This window comes from Calidris pugnax, unplaced genomic scaffold, assembly GCF_001431845.1.
Source record: "Calidris pugnax isolate Ruff unplaced genomic scaffold, ASM143184v1 scaffold32, whole genome shotgun sequence".
NCBI classification, from domain to species: domain Eukaryota; kingdom Metazoa; phylum Chordata; class Aves; order Charadriiformes; family Scolopacidae; genus Calidris; species Calidris pugnax.
In genome coordinates this window covers 3,005,250-3,028,487 of record NW_015090783.1, presented here as the reverse complement: position 1 = coordinate 3,028,487, position 23,238 = coordinate 3,005,250, and the positions used below count along the sequence as shown (strand labels likewise).

The 23,238-nt window shown below is 50.8% G+C and overlaps 1 protein-coding gene across 1 annotated transcript; it reads left to right on the top strand.

Moving 5' to 3' along the window:
* Positions 1–6: 6 nt before the first annotated feature.
* On the top strand, positions 7–20,587 carry SCARB1 (scavenger receptor class B, member 1). The gene is made up of 12 exons (XM_014965266.1): positions 7–92; positions 3,890–4,047; positions 5,743–5,884; positions 6,297–6,500; positions 6,813–6,908; positions 7,567–7,679; positions 9,723–9,889; positions 10,517–10,635; positions 12,816–12,889; positions 13,692–13,743; positions 14,193–14,339; positions 20,062–20,587. The coding sequence occupies exons 2-12, from the start codon at positions 3,926–3,928 to the stop codon at positions 20,182–20,184; spliced, it is 1,359 nt and encodes a 452-aa protein (XP_014820752.1). The 5' UTR covers positions 7–92; positions 3,890–3,925; the 3' UTR covers positions 20,185–20,587.
* Positions 20,588–23,238: the final 2,651 nt, after the last annotated feature.

Here is a 23,238-nt window from a genome sequence, read left to right as displayed (position 1 = left end):
TGGGGTTGGGGCTGGCCGGGGCGGCCTGCGCCCTCCTGGGGGTCTGCCTGCTGCTGGTGGGGCCCGTCATCATCAAGGAGCAGGTTGTCAAGGTCAGCGAGGCCGGGGATTTTTGGGGGGGGGTGGATGCGTGAGGAGGCTGGAGCCGGTGCGTGGATGGGGGCTTGGGGTGGAACCCGGTGCTGGGTGAGGGGTGCTGGGGCCGGTGCGTGGCTGGGATGCGGCTGGGATGCGGTGCTGGGGGTGGTGGGTCGCAGGTCTGGTGCGTGGTGGTGTCTTCTCTGTCTGGTGGGATCTCCGGGGGGGTGTGCGAGAGAGCTTGGCACCCAAGGGTCTCTGCTTCGGCATCGCTCTGAGCCGCCTCATGGTCTTACTGCAGGGCAAATCCCAGCTTGGGCTCTTCCACCCTAGGCTGAAAAGGCTCTCGTCCCTGGCTAGGAGGGCTTTCTGCATGGCTGGAGTTGGCTTTGGGGCTGGTGGTGGGCTGAGCATGGTCCCCAGCGCCAGCCCGCCCTTCTCTGTTTACCTGCAGCACTCACTGTACCCTGGTGAGATGCTACCCAAACTGGAAATGGGACGGGCAACATGCAGGAGTGCTCTGAAGGAGCCTCCTGCATGGAGCAGCCTCCAAGGCATCGTCTCCTGCTCAACTGGAAAACCTAAAGGGCTGCCTCTCTGGAGACCTCTCCTATCCACAAAAGAGGTCCTGAGGCTGAAGAGGCGTTTGTTCTCTACAGTCAAGCCCCACAGGGCTGTGGATGGGGTTCAGTAACTGCTCCACAGAGACTTGGGAACCAGTGTTCCTGTCCTTGCTGTTGGGACAGCGGTTATCCTGCTGTAACGAACCAATTGGCTCATTCCATATTTAGCCAAACCTTTTTCTCCCTGGCCACAGAAGACGTGCCCCTGCTGGGGCATTTCTCCAAGCTTGCACCTGCCCAGGTCAGCACCTGGAAATGTGCTTCTGATGAAAGGTTGGATAACCACCCCATAGTCAATGGCAGTGATTGCATGTGCTGCAATGGCTCTGCCAGAAACAAGTTTCTACTTAAACGTACCCTCTGGAAATGCTGCTGGCTGGGCAAAGCCACACACAAGCAGTAAAAGTCAATCTTTGTCCAGTTCCATAGACACCTACAAAGAAAAGACTGAATGGCCCCTGCGGAACAGGAGTGACATTTTTGGTGCAAAAACCTTTCTGCCCTCTTTTTAGCTTGTCCTGATTCTGCCTGATGAGCTAAATCCTAGTAACTTGCAATGAGAACAGAAGATGAGGAAAAGATCAACCCTTGTTTCTCCTCAGGTTTCCCTTCATCTTAAGCCCTTCAGTGTAACCCAAAATGGTCCTGAGCTCTTATGAGGCTTAATGTGAAATGGAAAAAATAACTGAGTGATGATGTCTAGCATGGTGAGAAATACCCAAGGCTCTACTGAAACTCCTGGGTTGGTCTTCAGTGTGGTGTTGGTAAGAGCAGCTGAGCCATGAAGGGCTGGGGTTGAGCAGGTCAAGGCTGGTTTGCCCATCCTGGCTTCCTGAGCTCTGTCAAGATGGTGTATCCCAATGGAAGAGCACGTAGTTGCAAAGAGGTGGTAGTTTGGGGGGATATCTGTGAGTAAAGTCTGTAGGGGAACACACAGTAGAAACAGGGAACTTGGAGCCGATCTCCTGCCTCGTGCGGAAACTGAATCTGCATTGGCAGCCGTCCTGGCAGCTGTCCTGCCTGTGGCATTGGCACTGTGAAAACCTGGGGACCCTGCTTTTCTGGAAACACCTGGAGTTCCACAGGTCTGCCTAAGGTATGAGCTTTAACACCCTGAGACCACACCAACTGCTTCTTAACATTTCTGCTCCACCTGGGAATGCTCGTGCCGTCCTGCCTGAAAGCTGGGAGAAGACTGATGGCACTGTCCTTGCTGTTCTAGCAGGGTGACGAGGGTGGTGGTGAGAGGATGTGGAGGGTGAGGTCTGATGCTGAGGTTGCTCCTCTCAATCTGAAGAGGAAACCTCAACTCTGGGTTTTACTGAGCAGAGTGGCTGAAGCCCCTCTCCTGGAGTAGCAGGATTTGGGCACTGTTGATGGAGCTGTGTCTCCTCTGGTTCTCTCTGGAGGAGAGGAACCATAGCCGGTTCCTTTCAGTTCCTCAGGAACAGAGATGAGTGTGGTCAGGAGTGGTCAAACATCTCAGTGACACTTTACAACCCATCTAGGTGAAAAATACTCTATTTTTATTTCAGACATATGACTGTGTTTGTTTTGACCTACAAGTAGCTTAGCTCTAAGGCTGCCCAGTTGAGTAGACCTTGCTTAGGAGCATCGGTGGGGTCCCGAGAGCTGCTGTGCCCAGGTGGGAGAGGGCTGAGAAAGCAGGGAGCCGGGCTGCAGCTCCATCAGGCTGGGTACATGTTGTACAAATAAATGCATATGCAATGAGGGATCCAGGGAGTGCCAGACAGGATGGTCGAGGAAAGCAGGTGCAGACTGGTGGGTACCCAGGAGCAAGAATTATAAACCAAGTAAAATCCGAGTTGCTCTTGTCCTCTGCTGCTTTGCCGTGAAATCCTTGAGGCCAGCAGGATGGAGACTGTTGGCCAGCAGCACGTGGGCGTTGATGTGGAGGTGGGAAGGGTTTGATAGGTGGGTTACACCGCACCGTGGAGATGTCCCCACAGGGGTAGGGTTTGAGGACCTGGGCTCGAGCGAGGGGCTTGCAAAGCCCCATTGCTGAGGGGTGGCACAGCCTGGCCAGGAAATGGCTGAAGAACATGGGACACTGCAGGGAAGTCACTGGCAGCTTTCTTTTCCACCCCGCTGTGTCAGCAAATTCGAGCACAGCCAGATGAGGCTGCTCCAGGGCAGGAGAGCTGTTGTGGGGCTGCCAAGCTGGTGCCAGATATAATACTCACATGCCTTCAGGAATGGGTGGATCAAACCCACTTCCATAAACTGCCTGGGTTACTTAACCATGGCAAGGGCTTGTGCTCGCAGAAGAAGCAAGATTTATGGCGGAACACGCCCCTCGTAAATGGGGAAACAAGAAGGAGCAGGCTCTTGTCCATAAGGAAGCCCCCGGGAGTATGACTGTGTTTGTTTTGACCTACAAGTAGGGGAAGCAGGGAGGGAGTGGAAACTGATGTGCCCAAGCACCAGCTCCTGGGCTGGGAATCTGGTGAGAACTGAAGCTGTGTTTGGGCTCCTGCGGGCATTTCCCAGCAAACGGGACAGCGATAGGGAATCCACGGCTGTGCATTGCCTTTGATCTGCCTTATGACCAACGGAGTCACTGCGGGATGGCAGCTGAGAGGAGGCAAAGGTGTTGGGACACGCCTGGGTCGCCATCCCGGTTTCCCTAACTGCTTTTTGGGGAATCTGGTCGGCCCTCCCTGCCGGTACCCAAACATTTGTGTGGATGCTTGTGTCACCTCTCCCAGCCCGTGCCCGTTCCTGGCTGCGTGGAGCTGCCAAACCTGGCAGACGGGTGGAGGCCATCGGGACGGGGCTGCATGTGCCAAACGAGCCAAACATGCAGAGCTGGGAAGAATTCAGCGCTGGCTTGTCTAGCATGGAGCAAGCCTCCAGCACATCAAACCAGCTCTGAAATCCTGTGGGTAGGAACTGGAAAGTTGAGCCTGAATAAATAAGCCTACAGACATCCTGTGGCATGAACTTTATGCTTCTGCATACATAAGAGTTCCCAGTTTAGATCTGGCTCATTCTCAGTCTGCATAACACGCCTGGATCATCTGGAGAGCCCCTGCTGGAACTGCCGCCTTCGGCTGGGCCTGTCGTGGAGCCAAGGATGGATGTGCTCAGCTGTAGCCACCAAGCCCAAGAGTTGTCTCCTTACGTTGGTTTTTTTTTTGGTTTTGTTTTTTTCCTCTCCCTTGCAGAATGTCAGGATTGACCCCACCAGCATCTCCTTCAGCATGTGGAAAGACATTCCTGTTCCTTTCTACATGTCGGTGTACCTCTTTGAAGTGCTGAACCCCAAGGAGGCCCTCCAGGGAGCAAAGCCAGTGCTGAACCAGCGTGGACCCTACGTTTACAGGTCAGGTACCACTTATGGTCCAGCTAGGCTTTTGGCTGACTCCTCTGGCAGGAGAGCATGGCATTAGCATACTTGGCATGAGTCCAGTGGCACAGGATTTTAAAGTGACCCAAATGTGCTCTAATCGCTCTGATCTTGCTAAAGCCACAAGTAGGACCTCTGGCTGTCAGGGTGGTAAGGCTGGTCTGTGCTTCACTGAGTTATGGAGCTCAGTCCTTAGCTGGCATCTGCTGGGCAGCCAGACCTGGGCTCATATGGGCCAATCATAGGCATGAGGGGTGTTGGTGGGGTGGTGAGAAACATTCAGCTTCAGAGTGGACTTGTTTCATCTTCATTGTGCATTGAAGAGTCCAGCTTCAGAGCTGGAGTCACCTCAATGTCAAACTTCATGGAATGGCCTAAGACCTCTTATCTAACATGAGACCCAGAATCTGCTTAACATGAATGCTCTGGCCATGAGAACCAGTATGGAGCACTAAAACTTGCTCAGACCCACCTATAGCAAGTCTGGGTCTATTTGCCATGGCTGAGGGTGGTGATTGAAGTCCCAGATGCTTCTCTGGACCTGAAACGTGAAGTGATGGTTGATACTGAGTTGAGCATGTGAACTTACCCATAAATAGCAATATTCAGCACGTTGGTGCCTACACATATAGGCAAAGTTAGGTCAGTAGCCTAAGCAAGCTCATGTGGGGAGATTACTGGTTTAATCCAAAGCTGTTTGAGAAGCACTGGAGGAGAAACCTGGCAGTATGTATATGTCCTTGTTTCCCCTGGGCTTGCCAGGTCACACCATAAGACCATGTGGGTTCTGTATGTTGTGATCGTGTCAGCCCCTTGGCTTGGGGGGAAAAAGCTTCACTTACCATAAGAATAAACAAAGGGGCAAAGCTTATTAGTGTCCTTGTGTTCCTGCTGAGCAAGATTAGTGCCCTTCCCTAATATGGGCCATAAAACAGAGGCTCCACAATAAAGGACTTTGTTTTTGCTGGTGGGTTGAGCTTCAGAGTCCTCAGGAGCTGTAACAGGCTCACGATGTTGGGGACAGCCTCGTGCTCTTGTGGAGCGTTGCAGCCCCCATGAGACTGGGCTGCCCCCATGGCATGGCGTGGAGCGGTGCGGGAGATGACATGGCCTGAAGCCCTGAGGAGCAGGAGACCCATGATGCTGCATGGAGGGTTGAGCTGACCTGAACCCGGGAGCCATCGGGAAGCTGTGGGGCAAATCACTGTGGGCTATTTGGTGGGGCTTGTGCCACCTTGTTTGGTCCTCTCCTGTTTTGCAGGTTGTTTTGGTGTGTGGGTTGGTGTAGGTCTCCTTATCTCTGCATCTAATAGGGCTGGGCTTTACAACAGCTGTAGGTGAAATGAGAGAGGTGACTTATGCTTCTGTCTCGGACTTCTCAGCTGGGAACAAAAGGTTGCTGCAGAATCCCATCTGCCAGGGATGCTTCACTCCCAGGCTGCCATCTCTTCCTGCTAGACCCTAACCCTGGCCAGGGTGTGAGGTTGACACTGCCTGTTCCCCAGCACGCTGCCTCCCCTGCTGTCCCACGGCTTCTTGCTGGAGTTCCATCTCCTTCCTGTGCTCTTCAGAAGTAAACCTAGACCTGTGCAGTCCATCCTTGCTCCACAGGGGCTGCAGGGGCACTTGCATGGGGGAAAGTTCTCATGATCTCTCTGATCTCTTTTGCAGAGAGTACAGGTATAAAACAAATATCACATTCCATGACAACGACACCGTCTCCTTCCTGGAGTATCGGCAACTCTTCTTCCAGCCTGACATGTCCAACGGCAGCGAAGAAGAGTACATTGTTGTGCCAAACATGTTGATGATGGTAAGAACTTGCTGCCTGGATGGCTACCAACTTCTGAGCCTGCAGGGAGGGCACCGAGGCCAAATGCTGACTCAAAGCTTACTTTCTTGTAGGGCTTAAGACTAATCAAAGCCATGAGGTGGTTAAGCTTATAAAATCTGCTTTCTGGGTGTTGGTTGTCATGTTGGGCTGTTACCCTTCCAAAAGCAGAGCGTGCAGAGGGGCTGGCAAAGCAGTCTGCAACCTCGTTTGAGCATCCTCTGCGGAAATGAAGCCTGTGAACCCTCAACTGTTTTCTTCCCAGTCTTGGGGATAAATGCTGAACCTCAGGTTGTCCAAAGGATTTCTCTAGGGCTGTAGAAGGACCTTGCTGAGCACTGAAGATGCATTACTTCCTCTTTGGGGATCTCGTCTTGTTTGTTTTCTTTCCCAGGGAGCTGCTGTAATGATGGAAAACCTGCCAAACTTTGTGAAGCTTTTACTGAGTGGAGCCCTGGCTGGCCTGAAACAGGAGGCCTTCATGAACCGGACCGTGGGGGAGATCCTGTGGGGGTATGATGACCCTCTTATAGACACAATAAATACACTTGTTCCTGGCCTGATGCCTTTCAAGGGAAAATTTGGCTTATTTATGCAGGTAAGCAAACTGTTGGTTGAGAACACTAAAATCACAGCAATATTGGTACTGGGATTGAGTATCTGGGCTATCCCTCTCACAAACTGTTTGGAGCAGCCATGTGTAGCTGGTGGTGGTTGCATGAGGCTGCCTTAATCCTCCCCTCAAGCAGGAAAGCATGTGTTGGAAGCTGTTACTGGCAATTTAAATAAGTGAAAGTGCAGTAGCTTACAGTATGAAGCATCTCTAGAGCTGACAAAGCATGCAAAGTCATTAACACGTTGCAGTCTTGCTGCATGTAATGGATTAAAAGCTAGTTACCTCTCTCTGCAGCTTAACAACACCAATTCGGGACTGTTTACAGTATACACAGGCATGAAGAACATCAGTAGAGTTCACATGGTGGATTCATGGAACGGCCTGAAGAAGGTGAGTGTTGGGGAGTAAACCTCTAGTGTGGGGGCGAGGCCTCATGTAAAGCAAGTTAACATGAGGCATCATGTTATGCTTGAGATCATAGCAAGCATCTCAAGCATCATGATGCTTGAGAGCTTTCAGTGAGAAAGCTCTCAGGGCTTTTGGGCTTGAAGGCAAGTTTCTATGGGACTTTATCTGCTGCAATTTCCGTTCTATCGAATTGCTAGAAGGCAGCCGTATATGACAAGAAGCTTGTCATGAAGCATTAAGTTCAGCCCGTCATTAGTGTCACTTGGACTCCCTTGAAATACTGTTGGAGCATTCTGCTGCTTTCTACATTGAAGTCCTAGGCTCTTGTTGCCTGTGTTCAAGGCATTATTTAAGTATTCTTATTAAAAGGGTGCTTATTCTTCCCTTGTGGAATTCCACTCTGAACAAAAATCAACTGAAACTACAGATCAACCACTGCAGGAGCACCTGGGACAGGGGGATCTTGTCCTGTTTTTCCATTAGTTGGGCAGATGTTTGAATGGGAAAGATCTCAGAAGCTCTTCAGTGTCACTATCTCAAGCTCCTGTTGAAGCAGCACAGAGTGGTGGATGTCCCATACAGGGGTAGAAGCCAACTCTCCAGCAAGCTTGTTGTTCTTCTTTCTACACCTGTCCCACAGGTGAACTACTGGCGGAGTAACGAGTGCAACATGATCAATGGGACTTCGGGGGAGATGTGGCCACCGTTCATGTCCCCAACATCACTGGAGTTCTACAGCCCTGACGCCTGCAGGTGAGGCCAACGTGTCCCTGTGCGGGTGACAGGAGATGCAGTGCTCCTCCTGTGCACACAGAGTTCCTGTGCAGTGACGCAGAGGGCTCGGGTCTAGTTTCTGTAGTTAAAGTTCAGTGTTGCCATATCTGAGCTATGCAAGCAGTGTGGTTGTCTAATTAGCGGTGTCCTGTGGTATTCATAAATACCTTCCACATCACTGGAGAAGCCTAACTTGCTCACGTTGAATCAGTAGAAAATAACCAGCCTAGATAAGAGGTGGGAGGCGAGAGGGAGAAGTAAGTGTTGTCACGAGGAAATGCAGCTAGAACCATTTTGTGGAACTTTCAGCTGGCTAAATGCTTGCACAAGTGATTTTTTGGGGGGAGCTTGTGCCACCGTTTCCAGACTGCTGCTTTTGGGGTTTTTTTGGTTTTTTTTTTTTTTTTTTTTCTGCTGCTCTGCCTGTCTGTCCCGTGTAGGACACCCTGATCTTAGCTGATCACACAGGGGTTAAAGTACCCTGTGGAGCCCTGCCTGTGTGGAAACTCCCGGAGGCTGGAAGGAGGGGAGGCCAGGAGGCTGGCTTTGGCACAAAACCCTATCCCCAGCTTGGGGAAGATAAGGCAGATAGTGTTAATTCAGGCTTTGTAGATAGTGCTGCAAAACAAGGGAGGGCTCATGTTGAGTAGAGAACAATGACCTCTTCAGCGGAACAAGCAAAGTCAGCTGAGCCAGGTATTAGGGCAGAAATTCCTCTACACAAGGGACATCAGCAAATATGAAAATGACCCGGAGCCAAGGTCTTACAGGGAAGTTTACCAGTAATCAAAGTTTAAATACACATACCTTTTTCTGTAAAACTACAGAAATCTAGGGAACAGAGGGTGTTCCCAGTCAAGGCATAAACTGAAGTGGAGGAGACCAAGCTTGGTTTCTGTTGGCGCAGGACGTTCGTGCAGGACAGTGCTGTGGAGGAAGTGGCTCTGCCTCTTCACCAGGCAGTGCTGTCTCTTCTCCCCAGATCTTTGTCTCAGCCTCTCTGCTAGCCTGGATGGCTAGGAAGGGACATGGTTTAGTGGTAATTTGGCAGTGCTAGGTTAGTAGTTGGACTTGATGATCTTAAAGGTCTCTTCCAACCAAAACGTTCTATGAAGGAGTCAGAAACATCAGTTGATAGACTAAGAGCATACCTGCCTTGCTGCAGGGCTCATCTCCTATGCTGTTTGCACATTAAGTGCAACTGATGCCGAGATGCAACTACCTGGATGTCCCTGCCAGGTAGGCAAGGCTTTATCCTGCTGATGAGCTGCAGCAGCCTCTGCCTCCTTGCTGGAAGGTGAGCACAGCCAAGAGGCATGCATTTAACTGCTGAACATGCCCTGAATCCCCCATCCTTGGTCCTGGTGTCAGAAGACTGCTATAGTAATAAACATCCCCTTGGCCTGCCCAGGCTGTCTGCATCCCTGCAAACCTCACTCAAAGGAGCACATGTGAAGGAAAGAAATTTCCCTCTTGGAAATTTGCATCTCTCCTGGCCAGCTGGTGGCAACAACGCAGCATAACATCGCTGGCCTGTTGTATCAAGACAAAAAGTCTTGCTGTGTAATGTAGCTCATAAGGTAAAATTTTCCACTGCCCTGCCAGCCTGTATGCTGGAGTCCTGCTGCGAAAGAGATTTAGCTGGTGTCCATCCCCTGTGACAGAGCACTTCTACCTCGGAGCCAAGGGCTTGCACAAAGAGGGTATTACCTCTTGGAGAGCAGCCCTGGGGATTACTGCATGCCTTCAAACAAATCTCATCTGGATACCACAAACAAGCTTACAGGCCTGTGGTTTCTCTCTATAACTAGTCCTGACCAGCCCTTTATCTGTGCTTAAAACATAGAAAGCAAATGGCTTAAATACTCATTCCCCCTCCAAAGCACTGCTCGGAGTGTTTATCTTGATCTCAAAGTCTAAGTTACATTGCAACTGCATCTTATCCAGCGAAGATAAGAGCCCAGTTCTGGGACGGGAACCTTGTTGGCTAATCTTGGTCCTTCTCCACTGAAACCCTTCCAGATCCTTGACACTGGTGTACGAGCAGTCTGGGAAGTTCGAGGGTGTGCCCACCTATCGCTTCGTGGCACCAAAAACTCTCTTTGCCAACGGCACGGACTATCCACCCAATGAAGGTTTCTGCCCCTGCATGCAGTCCGGCATCCAGAACGTCAGCACCTGTAGGCTAAGTAAGTCCTTTCCTCCCTGGGCTGTCCCAGCCCTACTGATATTTAACTGTAGGGATGTGATATGGGCTTGGCTGGCTGGAAAACTCTGCTGGAGTGCTAAAAGGTGCCACCCGTGGGGTCTGTGTGGATGGCATTCTCCCTTGCACTCCCGCGGGCATCTCAGCAAGGAGGGAAAGGGTGAAAATCCCTCTCCAAAGTCCCCTTGACCCTACGACAGCCTGGTGTTTTGGGAATGCCTAGGGATATGGCAGGAGCGTTACATCCCCCAGGCTGGGGAGCAAGGGAGGGAAGAGGCAGGCCACGTAAGTGCCAAATTAAATGTTAACTTTGGACACTGAGTGCAGGTCACGCAGGAGTGAGAATTTAGACGTGGTGTCCTGACCCGTGTCTGGGTACAGCGAGTTACCGTGGCGGTGCGTGGTGCATGGCAGGGAGAAGGTGGATTTAACGCTGGGTCTTAACCCTCCCAGAGCAACTGCAGAGAAACAAGTGCAGGAACTTGCTGGTTGGGAGGAAAAGTATAAAAACCTGTTCAGGAAAAAAAGCGGCAATGGCTTAAAAACCTCAAGAAAATGTCTCAAGTGGGTTTAAATGAGCTTCAGGTGTCTCTTTTGTTTTCTCATCTAGAAGCACCGATGTTCATTTCCCATCCTCACTTCTACAATGCTGACCCAGCCCTGGTGAATGCTGTAGAAGGTCTGCACCCCAGCAAGGACCAGCACGCGCTCTTCCTGGACGTGCACCCGGTGAGTGACCTGGTGGGGTCCTCTCCTTGCCCTGGGAGTCCAGCTGGGTGGGGGAGCCTGCCACCAGCTTTGTGGTGGCCTCTCTTAGCTCTCATGGCACTGATTTGAGCAGGTTCCATAGTGCAAAGACTGGCAAGGACATGTGCAGATAAAAATGTCAAAGCCATAAACTAATTGAATAATTAGCCTGGCTTCTAGAGAATTGCAGAACTAATTATAAGCATAATTGTTTCGATAAGCACGGTGAAATCCTTTCCACTGACTCAGGTCCATAACACCAGGAGGTGTATCTAGCAGCAGCCCAGATACGCCCCAGATCTGCAAACGTACTGCCACGACTGGCAAAGTCTGAAGACCACCCTGTAGCTGAAGCTGTGGCCATAAGTTTTGGCCTGGCCTCTGCACTCCCAACTTGCTGATCTGGCTGCTACTGCACCGGCCTGCCACAGTGTCAACACTTCTGGTGTATCGACAGCGCAAGGGTGAAGTCCCCACTCCGGTGGTGATGAGTTGGGGGTTCCTGAGCCATCATTATCCCAGGTGCTGATGGGGAGAGGACTTTGGGATCTTCCACCCATGACCTGTGTTGCATGTCGTCAGAAATAGTGTGGCCAGCAGGACTAGGGAGGTGATTGTCCCCCTGTCCTTGGCACTGGTGAAGTCCCACCTCAATACTGTGTTCAGTTTTGGGATGCTTGCTACAAGAAAGACGTTGAGATTCTGGAGCATGTCCAGAGAAGGGCAACAAAGCTGGTGAGGGGTCTGGAGCACCTCTTCTGAGGAGCAGCTGAGGAAGCTGGTGTGGTTTAGTCTGGAGAAAAGGAGGCTGAGGGGAGACCTGTTGCTCTCTACAACAACTTGAAAGGAGGTTGTAGCGAGATGGTGGTTGGTCTATTCTCCCAAGTAACAGGTGATAGGACAAGAGGAAATGGCCTCAGGTTGCCACCAGGGGAGGCTTAGATTGGAGATGAGAAGAAATTTTTTCACCAAAAGGGTTACCAAGCCTTGAAACAGGTTGCCCAGGGAAGTAGTGGAGTCACCATCCCTGGAGGTATTTAAAAGATGTGTGGATGTGGTGCTGAGGAACATGGTTTAGTGGTGGTTTTGGCAGTGTTAGGTTGATGGTTGGACTTGATAATCTTAAATGTCTTTTCCAACCTAAACTGTTCTATGATCTTCCAAATGTTCAGTGATGTTTGCTTAAGTAAGGAACCAATCCCCTTCTTGAGGTAAGGTAAGCTGTGCTTCTTATCTAGGCATTGGGTTCTCTCTGCTTTTCTTATCATAGTTACAGAAATCTAATTAAGTTTATTACAGTATCAAACATCTACTGATAACAGTACGATTAACTATATTCTTATCTAGCTGCAGCCTGTTGAGTACAAACAGGGGCAATCCAACAAAAGCTCTCTGCCCTTAATGTGTTGCAAAACTGCAGTGTCATGAGAAGTCAATGCCTTAATGGGTGTCAACAAGACCAACTTTGAAGTGTGATGTTTTCATGGTCTTAGGGTGTTGCTGGACAGTGACTGTTGGCTTCTAGTTATGAGCTTTGTCCTTTACCGTGTACCTGAATCCTTTTGCATTGGTGTGTTTCCATCCTGCTGCTGGTAGGATGGACAACAGGAGTGGTTCATCAGGCTTCAAAAAACAATGAAGTTGCTATTAAAACACTCTGCCTGGGGAGTCAACTAAAGGTTGCGTGTGCTATTTGGTAATTTGAACTTGCTTAGGTTCAGTCCCACAAGTCACACAACACCTCCCTGATTCATGCTGCTGAATGTGTGCTGCTGCCTTCTACAGCAGCCACCTCTGTTCAGGTTAGCTTTGTGCCTTCTGACCACCCCAAGGGAGGTGCTCCCTCCTGAAGGCTGCTGTGTGCAACAGTCTCACTGGCTGGTGAGTGTCCAGGTGAAGGGGACAGACTGCCAACTGCCGTGGGGACAGTGCTGTACCCCCGTGAGCAGTCAGGGGACTGGTGCCTGTTTGACAGTTTCTTGTGCTTTGGTGGAAACCCCATCCACGCTCCTGGTCTCTTCTGTGGTGATGGTAGTGGATCCCTGGGTGATCCAATCTGTCACTCTGGAAGGTGGCACCCAGAGTAGCTGTGGTAGAAATGGCAGAGCTCTCAAGAAAAATGTTGGCTGTACTGATGAACTGGTGGGTCTCTTCCTATACAGATGACTGGCATCCCCATGAATTGCTCCATCAAGCTCCAGCTGAACCAGTACATAAAGCATGTGTCTGGTATAATGTAAGTAATCACCTTCTAGAAATGGCCATCTCCCTGTCTCAAGCAGACAGTGCTGCTGATGGCTGGGGCTGCAGCAGAGTTTACTCTGCCCAGAGATGAAGTAGCTTTAACATTACCAGTTGTCCCAGTTGCAGAAGCCAGCTGGCTCGTGTGGTGAAATATCAGCTATTCCAGTGACCTCAAACTGCTGTCCTTCAGCAGTACAGTGTGTGGCTGCCTGTTTGCTTGGCTCCTGCACCGGACTGGACAGCCGATGAAGTGACTGCTCCTCCTGGTGAGGCATTGGAGCGGTTCCCCTGCTCTGTGCTGCTGCTCAGAAGGTGTTGCAGCCAACATGGAGAGGCAAAGCAGTTGAAGTCTGTGTCCCACAAGGCTGGGAGCATGTACTTGCTGCGTTGGTTCTACACCAGCAGCCAGCCCTGATGCTCTGAACTTGGCCACACCACCCTGTGGTACCGTAGAGGTGACTGAGACCTCTTGGAGCTGCATGAAGTTTAACATTCCAGCTCAGTGAGCTCATGTCCCTGGAGCCTGGATTTGGGATGGCACTTACTGCTGTCGTTAGGGAGTTAAGCACGGATGGAAGCATAAAAGGCCCAGGTTGGACTTTCATGAGAGTTGGTCTCTCAAGAAGGGAGCAGCTCACTGAAGCAGCAGGAATTGCTGCCTCCTGACACTGGTTTCCTGGCCAATATCAGTCCATCAGAGGGGTCCTTCTAGGAAGAGTTGTGACACTGGTTGTGGCCTGATCAACTAGAAATATAAGTGCCTATTTTTTTATTTATTTTTTTTCCCCTCCTAGTCAAACAGGGAAGATTAAGCCAGTGGTCCTGCCGCTGCTGTGGTTTGCAGAGGTGAGCTGCCTTCCTCGACCTGATTCTGCAGAGCCTCTCCTGCGGGAGGGGGGGAAACTGCTTCCCCATCACCCAGGGCTGGGGAAACTCCACTTTGGATAAAGCTTTAAGCCAGACAGACTAATTAAGCACCAACAGAAGGCTTTGCAATACTTGGCTGTGTTGTTAATCCCTCTGAGCTGAACAAACCCTGCACTATACTTGGTAACCCTCTGTCTCTGCCCTAGATGTGGGGTTAAATAGGGCCCAGAAGAGAGCTGCCAGCATCCCCATGCTAATGTGGGCCAGGGAATGTGGTCTCCAGCTGACTCCAGCTGTTTAGTAAAAGCTTCTAGTCTAACTGAATCTCGCATAAATTCCCTGGTTTTGCTGGGAGGTGGTGGGAGAGGAGTCTGTCTCAGCCCTGGACGAGAGGGAAATGCTACTGACAAATTTGCTTTTTCGAGCAGAGTGGATCCATCGAAGGCTCAGTCCTAAAGCAGTTTTACACCAACCTGGTGCTGATCCCGTCCCTGTTGGACTACCTGCAGTACATCTTCATTGGGCTGAGCATCCCGCTCATTATCTCAGCAGCTGTACTCATGGCGAGGAGTCAGGTAAGGACTTGCAGATGTCTAATGGGAGTTGCTGTTAGTCAAATCAGACTTAATCAGATGATGTAGATTGGGCTGACAATCTAACACTCCTGAGGAAACATTGGCTGATGCCACAAATCATGTCGTAATGGTGCCAGGTGCCAGCAGATAGCAGCAGGGCTTCCTTGGCCGTCTACAAATTGGGCTGCAGATAGATAACACACAAGCATTTCTGGCTGTCTCAGTGCACAGCAGGGATGGAAGAGGGTTCCTGTAGGAGGAGGCATTTCTCAGCGCATCCAGCTAATGAAAGAGCAAGCCTAGCTCCTCAACCCAGCCTCTGTGGAAAGCAGCAGGTCTGTGCCATTGCACAAATCTCTGCAGGGTCCCAACAGCTTTCCCATCTGAACAGAGCCTTCTCGAGGGGATGTAGGCACTTGAGCGCAGCTTATTCGTAAAGGAAACATGGTCACTGTGTGCCCTTGCACAAGGGGCACAGACACTGTGGCTGCTTCTCAACCCAGACCGGACCCTGCCTTTCCCTGAAACTCACTTGTTTCCCTGCAAACTACTCCAAATAGCTCTGGAAGTTAAACCCTCCAGGCCTTTGTGGATCTGGGTTTACTGAGGAGTGAAGACCTTTGAAGCCTGCAGGGAGCTGGCAGCTGAGTAGAAGCTGGCTGACGATGGATGGGGTGGGTGGTGAAGGTGCCTGGCTGACACACAAGTCTGTAAGGATGGAATATAAACCCGCTAAAACATTTGCTGGAGATCTGTGGCTCCAGCTCCAAAACATTCATCTGATAACACTAAGCTCTCTAAAGCTTTAGCTCTTGAAGTAGAGATCTGGCTCCCTAACCTATATCAAAGTGAGCTTATTTAGTTGTGCACTGCAGTCAAACGGCTTGAGCTGGCTCTAAAGCTACAGAAGTGAAGAGGCTACTTGTGGGGATAAAAAAGCAATGCTTAGGATGAGAGCAGGCTAAGGGGAGAGAGCGTGCGAGGGGCTGCTTTTGCTAAACCTCCTGTAACCACCTTTACTGAAACACGAATGCAAACCCACTTTAAACAGTGCCAGGGTTCTCAGAGGATCATGTAATTGGATTTTAACCAAGCCTACAACTGCTTAATTGACTTAAACACCTGATCCCAAATCCCCTTGTTCCTCCACACACCTCCCTGCCGGGTGGGAGCGATGCAGGGACCGACTGAGGGTTCAGCCCTTGCTGTGCTCCCGAGATGGTCAGGCTCCATGTGTGGAACTCCCTGCCTCTGCAAACGCAAGCAGTCTCTGGCAAACAGATTCCTCTGCTGCATCTAAAAATTATAAATGTTTGTATTTGCTGGGCAGCTATTTCCAAGACCTTAACGCAGCCCTGGGCTGGCATTTCCTCCCCCTGCTTCATGCTAGTCTCGATTCCTGGTCTCAAAGAGCCTTGAACCGTGCCAGAAAGGGTCAAGGGGAAAAAAAAAAAAGCTGGATTTTAAGTTCACTGAAGTCAATATCTGCTTGTGAAACATCCCAAACCCAGGCATATAAGCCAGCAGCTGTATTTGGGTGCTCAGCCAAAAGCGTCATGAAGTGCTAGAACTAAAAATCAACTGCAGGAAGTGTCTGACTACCTGGAAAGTGATTAAAAAGCCTCAATGACCTTATAAATCTCTAAGGAAGCTATGCAGCAGCACATGAAAGTCTCTGCCTAATGAATAGATAAGAGCTCGTAAACTGGAAGACAGCAATTTGCAGCCAAGGTGCGTTCCTCGTTTGATTGAAGTGTTGCTGATCCAGCGATGATTGCTGAATCACGCACAGCCCTCCCTCCTGAAGTCATGGCTGATGTCAGAGGGGACACCATGCAGGGCATTGTCCACACCTTCACCTGTCTGCTGGCGTGAAGGTCTCCCTGAACCCAGCTCCTTCCTGGAGTATCTTGTGTGCCTCTGGCTTCTGGAGGGAGCAATGTGCTCTAAACCTAAACCCAGTCCAGATGAGGTGCTGTGAAACACCTAAATTGTAGTCTAGTCTATAGTGGAGCCGGTTTGAAATGCATCTGTCAGACTTGCAGTTCTAAAAATAAAAAGATGTCTATCTGTACAGGCATAAAACATGCCCAGGGGCAGCATTGCAGCTCTGCTAACGTGGCCTAAAGCCTGGGTGGTGATGCATTTGAAAGGCAAACAGACCATTTTAAAACTGGCTTGACACTGATCAAAATCTTAACTAGGGCTTAGTTTTGCCTAAATTTTGAAATCATCATTAATAACTAGATTCTGGTTAAACAGTGATTAAAATCTCCTCCTGAAATTGGAACCCTTGTGGAATTCATGTCCAAGTGCACCATAAACTAGCCTGATTGTCTTCTAGGAAAAATGCTCTTTATTTTGGAGTAGCAATAAAAAGAATTCAGACAGTAATAAGGCCAACCAGGCCACCTCTGCCAAAAAGCTGCCTCCGGTTAAGGGGATGGTGTTGCGGGAAGCCAGACTGTAGGTGGGTACCCAGTCAAGGTAACACACTTTTCTCTTGTCCTGATCTGATTAAACTTTGCTTAAAACCAATCAAACGGAAATGTTTACTGTCCACATCTACCAGACATGCCCTCTTGGCAAGCTTTGATATAATGATGTTGTCTCATGGCTTCATTCAGGGCAATTTAGATGTCTTAATACTCACACTTAAGCAGGCTGCAAGACCGTGCTCTTGTTGTTCCTGTGTACCTGATCTGCAGTCCTAACAATATCAGCAGGGATCAGGGAGAAAAGTAGGATATGTGTGAGGAAACGCTTTTCTCACCTGTCTTTTTTTTCCTCTTCAAGTGTTTGAGATCCAGAGGTAGGTTTTTTAAATGGGTGAAAACTCATGGGAAGTAACAGAAGTAGTCAACTGGTGGATGTCACTCCCCTCCTGCATGCAGGGAGCCTCGATGGAAAGGCTTTCAAGAGGGAATTTCTGATGTATAAAATATCTGGGTTTGTATTACAGGTTCACAAAATCACTGAATGGTTAAGGTTGGAAGGGACCTCTGGAGGGCATCTAGTCCACCCCCCTGCTCAAGTGGTGGGGTCACCTAAAGCCGGTTACCCAGGACCATGTCCAGATGTCTCTTAATATCTCCAAAGATGGAGATTGCCCAACCTCTCTGGGCTACTTGTTCCAGTTTTCACAGTAAAAGCAAAACAAAACACCCACAAAAACAAACAAACAAAATCCAAACCAAAAGTGTTTTCTAATGTTCAGATGGAACCTCCTGTATTTAAGTTTGTGCCCATTAGCTCTTGTCCAGTCCCTAGACACTACTGAGAAGAGCCTGGCTCTTTGTACCCTCCCTTCAGATACTACATGTTGGTAAGATCCCCCGAGCCTTCTTTTCTCCAGACTAAACAGACCCAGCTCTCTTAGCCTTTGCTTGTATAAGAGATGCTCCACTCCCTTCATCATTTTAGTGGCCCTTTGCTGGATTCCTTCCAGTAGCTCTGTCTCTCTTGCCTTGGGAAGCCCAGAATTGAATACAGTACTCCATATGTGACCTCACCATTGCTGACCTGCTGGAAACACTCCTAATGCAGCCCAGTATAAAGTTAGCTGCCTTTGCTACATGGCCATGTTACCACCTCATGTTCAACTTGATGTCCACCAAACCCCCCAGGTCCTTTTCTCCAAAGGCGTTGGGTGACCCTTACCACATACTGGTGCATGGGGTGGTTCTTCCCCAGATGCAAGACTGTACACATCCTCTTGTTGAATGTCATGAGGTTCTTGCCAGCACATTTCTCCAGCCTGTTGATGTCCCTCAGGAGGGCAGCATGACCCTCTGATGTATCAGTCACTTCTCCCAGTTTTGTGTCATCATTAATAAAGATGTTGAGCAGGATTGGACCCAGTATTGACCCTTGGTGTACACTGCTAGTTACTGGCTTCCAACTAGACTTCATACCACATCTTATGACCCTCTGGGCCTGGCTGTTCAGCTGATTTTCAGTGCACCTCACTGCTCATCCGGCCTATACTTCATAGCTTCTCTACAAGATTTTTATGGGAGGCAGTGTTGAAAGTCTTACTGAAGTCCAGGGAGACAATATCAAATGCTCTCTCCTCATCTACTAGGCCATTTAGTTCATCATAGAAGTTCATTGGGTTGATCAAGCATGATTTCCTCTTGGTGAAGCCATGCTCACTACTCCTGATGACTTTTGTGTCCTTCGTGTGTCTGGAAATGCTTCCTAGGATTACCTGCACCATCACCTTTGCAAGGACCGAAGGGAGGCTGACTGGCCTGTAGTTCCCTGGGTCTTCCTTCTTGAACTTCTTCAAGATAGGAGTGATGCTTGCCTCTGGTCTTTGGGCACCTTTCCCCATTGCCATGATTGCTCAAAGATTATGGAGAGCAGCATTGCAATGACATCACCAAGCTCCCTCAGCACTCATGGGTGCATCCCTTCAGGGTCCATGGATTTATGTACATCTAGGTTGCTTACATATTCTCTGACCTGTTCTCATCTTTGACCTGATTCTCATCCTTTTCTTCCAAGGGTATGTCTTCCTTGCTACAGACTTTCTCTTGGTCTCTGGGGTCCCCTGCTTCATTCATCAGTAGGCCTACATGACCCTTAGTCTTCCTTTTGTCACCTGTGTATTTATAGAAACCCTTCTTCTTGTCTCTGATATCCCTGGCCGGATTCAATTCCAGTTGGGCTTTGGCTCTCCTAACTTGGTGCCTGCATGCCGGGAGATGGCCTTTGTATTCCTGCCAGGTTACTTGTCCCTGCTTCCGCCTTCTGTATGCTTCCTTTTTGCGTTTGGCCAGGAGCTCCTTGTTCATCCATGTAGGCCTGCTGGCACTTGTTTCTGACTTGGAATGCTTGTTGGGATGGACCACTCTTGAGCTTAGAGGAGGTTATCCTTGAATATCAAGCAGCTTTTTTACCCTATCTCCTCCCACCTGAGTTCTGTAGTTTCCTGGTGGCCCTCATGGTGTCATTGGTGCCCATACAGAAGCAGTAGGTAGTAGACAGGGGGTTGGATAAACCTTGCACTCCTTCCACAACAACCCGGATACAGGTCCCCAGCAAGCAGCAAATGTCTCTAGGTGACAAATCAGATGGGCAGATGGGTGCCTCTGTCCCCAGCAGCAGGGGAGGGGAGGATTTTGAGTCAGGGAGCCCACCTGCTTTGCCTGAAAGCCTATCTGGCTCCTCCTCAACTTTGAGGGTGTTGAACATATATTGTAGTTGTAAGCCTTTAGGTGGAGCAGGAGTCTTCCTCCTGGTGCCAGAAGGCACCAGCTTCCGTCCTTCACCTTCCCCAGAGGTTGCACTTACCATTATAGTAGGGATGGGTGCTGTCCATGTCTCTACTGCAGCTGAGGTCTGGGGGTCTTCAAGCTGTTGCATCCCTGAGAAGATCCTGTCCGTCTCCCATTCGTCTTCTCTGACGCTGTGCAGCATGCTGGCTGTCCCATAACTCCTTCACCTGGTGACACAGCTCTTCAGGCTGAGCGTTGGGAGGTGTGACAAGTATCGGTGGGTGGGAATGGAAACAGCATCATTCTGTTAGGGGAGGAGATGCAAAAATTTTCATTTTAAGAAGCTAGCCTTTGGAAAAGGGTTGTTGGCCATGTGAAAATCCAAGGGGTTGGGGCACGTGTGTCCCAAGTGGCGATTTGGTGACACCTGCACACTGTAAGGTCTGGCCACGGTGCCACCGCCGAGTGCGTGGCTGTAACCGCTGTCCTCTCCTCTTCAGGGAACCGCCGCCAAGAAGAGCCCACGCCATCCCACCACGCAGAGCAAACCACCCCCCTCCTCCGAGACCACGCCGCTTCTCCACGATGCTGGCACGCTGAGCCAGGACGACGCCGAAGCCTGAGCCGCTGGCCCCGGCGCGCTTCCCACTGGGACATGTCTGTGCTGGGGATGAGACCTGCTTTGGATCCCATCCCCAGATCACCCTCTGGAAGGTGAAGTTGTCCTGGGCAACTCCAGCGGAGGCCCTGCACGCCACAGCAAAGCCACGGGACAGCACTGCACCAGCCATCCCGTGCCCGGGCACAGGAGACCTCATCCAGCCACCCAAAACACAGTGTTCAAGAGCCCTCCTCCCCAAGGGGCTGGTGTTGGCCACAGCCCCTGTCTCCCCCCATGGGCCAGCAGGAATGAAGATGGTCACGGGCTGATCTGAGAGGTTATTTTGCAATTTAAAACTTGCCTATCGCTAGGAATAAAAGGCACTTTAATGGGAGCCTTTAAAATAAATGAGGTTTGTATATGTAGCAGTGATGGGATTTAGTGATCTTTTTAAAAGCCACCGTTCATCTCAGGCAAATGGGGCTTGCTGTCCTGAAGCCACTTATGGTTTTATTGCCACTTGATGCGACTGGACTACACCGCAAATCAATTCAGAGTGCTGTCACTTCAGTGATGTCTCTCCTAAAGGCTTCCCAGGGTCCCTGCAGCTGCCCAGGGCTGCTCCAGCCTCTGCGTGTGTTGGAGAGCACAGTGGTGACTTTTAAAGCCCCTATTCTGTGCCATGACCTTGCGCTCCAGCGATTCCAGTCCAGAGCCCTTTTACTTAGCCTGCTGGCTCTCTTCTTGCCTTAGGTGACTGAGATGAGCCTTGCCAAAATGCTCTCAGTGGTACATCTGCCCCGTCACTCAGCTCCTCACAGACAGTTGTCCCTGCTCAGACGTCCAGGCTCTGCTCTTGTGGCCGTGCATTGGCAGGGCTGGAGGCCATCGTGTCACTCTGCCCACACTGTCTGGATGTGGGAAGGGAACAGGCAGAAGCTCGACCCTCTCCTTGAGCGTTGACCAAGATACTTAGGCTTTTGAGATGGAGGAAGCCATGTGTAATCATGAAAGTAACGATGGCCTCAGTGAGATTTGATGAAACTATTCCAGATTTCTGAAATGAAGCCTTGGGGGCTGTGGGGCCGGCTGTTAGCTGGGGGGGGGGTGGGCTGGGGTCACTCTTTAGTGGGAAGGAAGCCAAAAACCCAGGGATATTATTGGGTAACTACAGGTCAGTAGTTGTCTACCATACCTGCCTTCTGGGCTTCCAACCGGGAACCAGGGTATCCCTTAGGAAAGCCAAAAGGGCACTGCTGGTGGCTCTGGTGAGGACAGAACAGAGCGAGGGGAGTCTCTGGTCCCTCTTGGACCAGTGGCCTTGTTGGATGGCATGGATACTGCTGTGAAACGAAACCATTGCAATAGTCTAGGACAGCCCTGTCACCTTCTAGTGGGGTAAGCAATACCTGTCCTCTCATAGCTCCATCAGTCTTGTGAGGCAAGAAAAGCTAAAATTGACACCAGCAGCTCCTGGGCTGGTGCATTCCTGACTGGCCATGTCCCCGGTCTGCAGCTGGGCTGGGGCTGTCTTAGCACGGAGAACACTGTGATATAGCCAAGGTCACCACTGGGAAGGGCAGCAGCTACCCAGAACTTGGTCCAGAGCCTGAATTTGACTAGACACCCAAAGCATGTCTCGCGGGCAGGATGGGACCAGCCAAGTCCCTTCTTGTGGCCAGTGCTGCTGGATTATTTCTGTGGCATGAGCCCTCTCTGAGGGTGACGCTTAAACCAGAGCTGGCATTGCCCTCCGGCCTCGGATCCAGAATTGTCCACCTGCATCCTCAGCCAGCGGGGACGGGGCAGAGGCGCCGTCCTGGGCACGGCACCATAGGATGCTCAACCCATCAACTCATGCAAATAAGACCCAGCTGCATTCAGCAAAGCCGCCGTAGAAGATAACCACCCTCGGGCTCACCTGCTTGAAGCTTTAATGATGTACTGGTGCTAATTGCTGTTGTACAGGTGAAAACAAATAAACCCCTGGAATACCGCTCCTACTGCAAGCTTCTGTTTCCTTGTTGGTTTTGGCAGAAACGTAAGTTTCAAGAGCTCTGGTTTTTATAACAGACCTGGATGTTGCAGTAAATCGTTGCCTTGGGGGGGTGGGCGGTGCGGTGCGGCGGCGGGGCCGCCAGGGGGCGCTGTGGGCCCGCGACGGGCCGGTGCTTGGGGGGGGCGGGGGGCGTGTCGGGGCTGACCCCGCCGTCTGTCCCCTCCCGGGGCCACCAAACCGGGGGACAGCGGACCCTCACTCAACAGGCTGCTCAGCCATTCTCGGCCCGGCCCGGGGTACAGCAGGCTCGGCAGGGCCCCCGCTGTCCCCCCTCGGGACCGCAATACGGTTGTTCACCGGCTCAGAGCGCTCCCGTTATGTTTCTCCTGTGCTTCAGCCACCTTGGTGGCTGCTTGTGAAGTTTCCAATTAATTTTAAAAAAGCTTCTCATAACCCCCGAGTCCTTCCCTGGCCCTGACTCGCTCTCCCTCACCAATTCCCTTTGTCACAGCCCAAACACCAACAAGACCCAGCCAGACACCCCCCAGCACGCCACCTTTCACTCCCCACCTCCAAGCCGGGTTAAAGTCTTTTACTTTCTCCCAAGGACTTTAATTGGCCTCCACAAGCTCCGTAATTACCATGACAATCTCATTTTACTGCGCAGAGCTCTGGGAGCTTCCTTTCACCCAGCCTGGCACAGCCATAGGAGATGAACGAGTCTTCTCCATCCAGGAGGTGCTTTGTCACCATCACCAAGAGTGTTCCCATCTGTGAGCAGTTGCCTTTTGGTCTGGGCAGCAGCCTGGGGGGATCAAAAGGGATGGAAGGGACCTTCAGGGTTTGTTGTCTACTTTTTTTCCCCTACTGAGTGACAAACCCTCCACCAGCTCCTCTGGAAGACAGCCCAGGGATAACACAGCCCTCCCCATTTCCACTGGGGGTAGGGTGATTTTATAAATGTGGTGTAAATGCAGCAGAGGAGCTGTTCCTGATCCCTTTCTCCAGTCCTATCCCACCTCCTCTGAAGCACAGAGAGCCTGGCTATTCCCTGGAGCTACAGGGCTAGGTAGGGGG